At 42.5% G+C, this 6,365-nt stretch overlaps 1 protein-coding gene across 1 annotated transcript; it reads right to left on the reverse strand.

Annotated features, from left to right (window-relative positions):
- Positions 1-296: 296 nt before the first annotated feature.
- On the reverse strand, positions 297-3,997 carry LOC106588572 (zinc finger protein 613). The gene is made up of 2 exons (XM_014177715.2): positions 3,689-3,997; positions 297-1,444 (listed from the first exon to the last, which is right to left on the reverse strand). Exons 1-2 carry the CDS (start codon positions 3,852-3,854, stop codon positions 513-515), a joined length of 1,098 nt encoding a protein of 365 aa, XP_014033190.2. The 5' UTR covers positions 3,855-3,997; the 3' UTR covers positions 297-512.
- Positions 3,998-6,365: the final 2,368 nt, after the last annotated feature.

Genomic DNA, 6,365 nt, shown 5'->3' on the forward strand with positions numbered 1-6,365 from the left:
ATTTAGCGCAGACTTGTGCTATGCTTGATTTTAGTGGTCCAAGAGGAACTGACAAGGGGGGGGGGTCCACAGTCCTGTGCCATAAAGGTCCAGACATTTCCCTTAGATATACAGGTCTAGGATCAGTTAACCCTCCACTGGCTCCACAAATCCTACTCATAACCATGAGGAGGAGAAACGCATCAGTCTATAGATTGAAAAATTCTGACGAATACAAGGACTATTCTCGAGACCATTCCGGAACAAACTACCAGGAATACCTGTTAAAAATGACGTGAATACATCAAGAGACGTTGAACAGCAGACCATGAATTTAATTCATCTACTGTTGGATCAAATCAAACTTTATTTACATAGAACGTTTTGCAAAAGTAAATTCATGACATCTATTTATCTGAAACCCAGAGAATGAATGATCCAGAGTTGCTTTTCTAAAGAGTGTTGTCCATCTGACAAGATGTCTTTGTCCTAATTAATTTGTTTCTTTGTGTGAACTTTCTTTCCTGTGTAAGTCAGTATGTGCAAGTCCGTATATGTTCAGTTAGGTTCCCCTTCCGATTGAAGCTTTTCCCACAGCCTCTACAGCTAAATGGTTTCTCTCCTGTGTGAGTCAGTATATGCCTCATTAGGTCCCCCTTCTGAATGAAGCTTTTCCCACAGTCACCACAGCCAAACGGTTTCTCTCCTGTGTGAATCCTCATATGTCTGGACAGATGTCCTTTGAGTTTGAAGGTCTTTCCACAAAAGGGGCAGGTGCAGGGTTTCTCCACATGACAGAGTCTGACATGGGCCTTCAATTTACAGGTGGAGTTGTAGCGTTGTTGGCAGAGATGGCATTCGCTGGGTCTCTTCTTGGTGAAAGTCACATGCTCCTGCAAGTCAGCTTTCAGAGCAAACATTTCACCACAGTCACAGCAGCGGTGAGTTTTTCTAGACGTGGTGCTGGGTTTGCAACAGTGTTCCCTCATTGATAGGTTGGGATTCAATGGTGGGCTGGGATGCAATGGTGACAGCAGCCTAAGTCCTACTGGGTCACTGCTTACAGATGAGCTGTGGCTGTAGGCATTGTTTTGATTATCTGGAGGGTCACAGGGAATGTCGAGACCCTTTAGGTGGGTAACAGTGACATGTGGGAGATCCACTGGTTTAGAGTTACTGTCTCTGTTCTCCACCGTCTGGGTTTGGGGAAGAGTAAAGGACTGAAGTGGGTTTTCCTGATCACATTTACTTTTCACACAAAGAGGAGGGAATTTGAACACACTATCAGCCTCCTGCCCTTGAAACTGCTCTTCCTCCTGACAGGTCCAGAGTTCCTCCTGTTCCTCTTTAATTTGTGTGGGTTCTAGGTCCTCCTGCTGCAGACTAGTTCTCCACTCCTGCTCACAGTGCTGCTGCTCAGGGGGAACCTCCTCTTCGGTGACAGCAAGAGATGACTGAAGGGACTCTGAAGGAAAGGCGAGGAGCAGAGATGATCTATACCATATACATAAATATGACACTTCATCTCTATGATATACAGTACCAGTCAAAAGTTTGGACACACCTACTCAATCCAGAGTTTTTGATTTGTACTATTTTCTACATTGTAGAATAATAGTGAAGACATCAAAACTATATAAAATAACACATAGAATATAACCAAAAAAGTATTAAACAAATCAAAATATATAAGCCTTGACAGCTTTGCACACTCTTGGCATTCTCTCAACCAGCTTCATGAGGTAGTCACCTGGAATACATTTCAATTAACAGATGTGCCTTGTTAAAAGTTAATTTGTGGAATTTCTTTCCTTCTTAATGTGTTTGAGCCAATCAGTAGTGTTGTGACAAGGTAGGGGTGGTATACAGAAGATAACCCTATTTGGTAAAAGACCAAGTCCATATTATGGCAAGAACAGCTCTAATAAGCAAAGACAAACGGCAGTCCATTATTACTTTATGACATGAAGGTCAGTCAATATGGATCATTTCAAGAACTTTGAAAGTTTCTTTAAGTGCCATGATGAAACTGGCTCTCATGAGGAACACTACAGGAAAAGAAGACCAAGAGTTACCAGCCTCAGAAATTGCAGCCCAAATAAATGCTTTACAGAGTTCAAGTAACAGACACATCTCAACTGTTCAGAGGAGACTGTGTGAATCAGGCCATCATGGTCAAATTGCTTCAAAGAAACCACTACTAAAAGGACACCAATACGAAGGAGACTTGCTTGAGCCAAGAAACATGAGCAATGGCCATTAAACCGGTGGAAATCTGTCCTTTGGTCTTATGAGTCCAAATTTGAGACTTTTGGTTCCAACCGCCATGTCTTTGTGAGACGCAGAGTAGGTGAAAGGATGATCTCTGCATGTGTGGGATTTATTTAGAATTCAAGGCACACTTAACCAGCATGGCTACCACAGCATTCTGCAGCGATACGCCATCCCATCTGGTTTGCGCTTAGTGGGACTATCATTTGTTTATCAGCAGGACAATGACCCAACACACCTCCAGGCTGTATAAGGACTATTTGACCAAGAAGGAGAGTGATGGAGTGCTGCATCAGATTACCTGCCCTCCACAGTCACCCAACCTCAACCCAATTGAGATGGTTTGGGATGAGTTGGACCGCAGATTAAAGGAAAAGCAGCCAACAAGTGCTAAGTGTAACGGATGTGAAATGGCTAGTTAGTTAGCGGTGGTGCGCGCTAATAGCGTTTCAATCGGTGACGTCACTCGCTCTGAGACTTGGAAGTAGGGTTTCCCCTTGCATTGCAAGGGCCGTGGCTTTTGTGGCGCGATGGGTAACGATGCTTCGTGGGGTGTCAGTTGTTGATGTGTGCAAGGGTCCCTGGTTCGAGCCCAGGTTGGGGCAAGGTGAGGGACGGAACCTACACTGTTACATTGATGCTGTTGACCCGGATCATTGGTTGCTGCGGAAAAGGAGGAGGTCAAAAGGGGGGTGAGTGTAACGGATGAGAAATGGCTAGTTAGTTAGCGGTGGTGTGCACTAATAGCGTTTCAATTGGTGACGTCACTCGCTCTGAGACTTGGAAGTAGGGTTTCCCCTTGCGTTGCAAGGGCCGCGGCTTTTGTGGCGCGATGGGTAACGATGCTTCTTGGGTGTCAGTTGTTGATGTGTGCAAGGGTCCCTGGTTCGAGCCCAGGTTGGGACGGAACCTACACTGTTACACTCGGAATGTGGGAACTCTTTCATGACTGTTGGAAAAACATTCCAGATGAAGCTGGTTGAGAGAATGCCTAGAGTGTGCAAAGCTGTCATCAAAGCAAAGGGTGGCAACTTTGAAGAATCTCAAATATAAAATAAATGTTGATTTGTTTATCACTTTTTTGGTTACTACATGATTCCATATGTGTTTTTTCATCATTTTGATGTCTTCACTATTATTCTACAATGTAGAAAATAGTAAAATAAAGAAAAACCCTTGAATGAGTAGGTGTGTTCAAACTTTTGACTGGTACTGTATATACATAGATATACACACAGCTTTTAGACATGCCTGAGTGCGGATACCTATATTCTATTTCAATAAGATTTTCGTTTAACTTTTTCATCATGCACGGTAAGTTTTTTATATATATATATATATATATATATATATATACACAAAATGGTGATCACGGTTAGCCTAAACAATTATCATCAAGAATAAGTGCAGCTAGATATTTGTAAATCTAAATGCGAACCTTTTCTACATAGGTTTATGTCCGGTGTTATCCGCAGTAGTCTCCGCAGATTATCATTCTCCTCCTGGTACTCCGCTACCGTTTTCTCTACTGCCCCGAAAATCTCCACAGCAGCCGCCGTTAAACGTTCATTTAAGAACACATGCAACATCTGTAATGTATACATTTTCAGTCGACTGAAAGGTGGGTATTAAGCTAGTAAAGCCAAATATACTGATAACTAACCCCTATTGTCTGCGGTATGGCTTCGTCCACGAAGAAAAATGGTGGCCACTGGCCACAAACAAAACAAACCCTCTCCCAGTTTTACTTCCGTATTGTCTTCTTCTGTTTCTATCAGTCAGTGGTGAGCCCGTAAACGCATCACACCACCCCCATGTGGATGGATGCTTACTAGAGAATATAATGTTTCTAAACCAGCCAGGTCACCTGTGATACAAGTCAGTATTCGACATCAGCCCATGTCTGAGGACGTCGGGAGGTGACGTGGAAACCGACCACTTGTTACCTTCAAGTAGGTTTCGGTTCTGCTAGGGTGTTGTGAACGGGGATGGCAGATGGGCATAAGCAACTTCCTCTGGTGCCAATGGTTGCATTAACAAAAATCTCAAAAACAATTTTTGGCACCAGTGGCTAACTCTTAAGTAAGGTTTTCTGCTTCTGGTGCCATGTTCGAATCCAGCAAAGTTGTTTTTGAGATTTTCATTTTAAGTCTATCCCAAACCTTAACCCTTACCTGACATGGAAACCGACCACTTGTTACCTTCAAGTAGGTTTCGGTTACTTGAAGGTAACCATAACCCTAACCTTAAACATTCCTTAAAAATTCAGAATTAATGTCTACGCTTAACCTACTATGACATTTCACAAGCATGGATGAACATCTAATTCTGAAGTGAGACTGAGAACTTGTTGTTCTAAACACTTCTACATTGACGTGGATGCTACCATGATTAAAGATAATCCTGAATGAACCCATGAATAATGTTACAGAAGTACAAATATCATACCGCCCCAAAAGATGCTAACCTCCCCTGTTATTGTAATGGTGAGAAGTTAGTATGTCTTGGGGGTATGATATTTGTTCATCTAACTTTTCACCCATCATTATTCAGGACTATCCATAATCATGGTAGCATCCACATTAATGTAGAACTGTTTAGAAACATATATTGTTATTTACAATAACAGTGACTCTAAATGACCCAATACATTGTTTACTATTCATTTCTATTGGGCACAAAATAATCAGAAACACAACCAAAACAAACAGCAAATGCATCCAACAAGTTTGTAGAGTCTCAAGCTTGATGTAATCATTGCGTGCTAGGAATATGGGACCAAATACTAAACTTTTGATTACTTTAATATACATGTGAATTTGTCCCAATACTTTTGGTCCCCTAAAATGGGGGACAATGTATAGAAAGTGTTGTAATTTCAAAAAGGTTCACCTGCTATGGGTGGAAATACACTCAAATTATAGCTGACAGTGTGCACGTTAACCCCATAGGCATTGTATAATTTAAAATCCAAAGTGCTGGAGTACAGATCCAAAACAACAAAGAATGTGTCACTGTCCTAATACTTTTGGAGCTCACTGTAGGTCAGATCAGTGGTCATGGTTTGATATTATGAAGCTATTGCTGATGCATAAGATAATACCATGCCTTTGGAAAGTATTCAGACCCCTTGACTTTCTCAACATTTTGTTACATTACAGGCTATTCTAAAATTAATTTAAAAAAAAAAACGTTTTCCCTCATCAATATACACGCAATACCCCATAATGACAAACAAAACCAGGTTTTTAGAAATTTTTGCTAATAAAAAAATATATATCTAATGAAATATTACATTTACTTAAGTATTCAGACCCTTTACTCAGTACTTTGTTGATGCACCTTTGGCAGCGATTACAACCTTGAGTCTTCTTGGGAATTATGCTACAAGCTTGGCACAGCTGTATTTGGGGAGTTTCTCCCATTCTTCTCTGCAGATCCTCATAAGCTCTGTCAGGTTGGATGGGGAGCGTTGCATCTCAGGTCTCTCCAGAGATGTTCGATCGGGTTCAAGTCCGGGCTCTGGTTGGGCCACTCAAGGACATTCAGAGATTTGTCCCGAAGCCACTCCTGCGTTGTCTTGGCTGTGTGCTTATGGTCGTTGTCCTGTTATAAGGCGAACCTTCACCCCAGTATGAGGTCCTGAGGGCTCTGGAGCAGGTTTTCATCAAGGATCTCTCTGTACTTTGCTCCGTTCATCTTTGCCTCGATCCTGACAAGTCTCCCAGTCCCTGCCGCTGAAAACCATCACCACAGCATGATGCTGCCACCACCATGCTTCACCGTAGGGATGGTGCCAGGTTTCCTCCAGACGTGACGCTTGCATTCGAGGCCAAAGAGTTCAGTCTTAGTTTTATCAGACCAGAAAATCTTGTTTCTCATGGTCTGAGAGTCTTTAGGTGCCTTTTGGCAAACTCCAAGCGGGCTGTCATGTGCCGTTTATTGAGGAGTGGCTTCCGTCTGGCCACTCTACTATAAAGGCCTGATTGCTGGTGCTGCAGAGCTGGTTGCCCTTCTCCAGATCTGTGCCTCAACACAATCCTGTCTCGGCGCTCTACGGACAATTCCTTCGACCTCATGGCTTAATTGTTGCTCTGACATGCACTGTCAACTGT

This window comes from Salmo salar, chromosome ssa02 (genome assembly GCF_905237065.1).
Source record: "Salmo salar chromosome ssa02, Ssal_v3.1, whole genome shotgun sequence".
Lineage (NCBI taxonomy): Eukaryota > Metazoa > Chordata > Actinopteri > Salmoniformes > Salmonidae > Salmo > Salmo salar.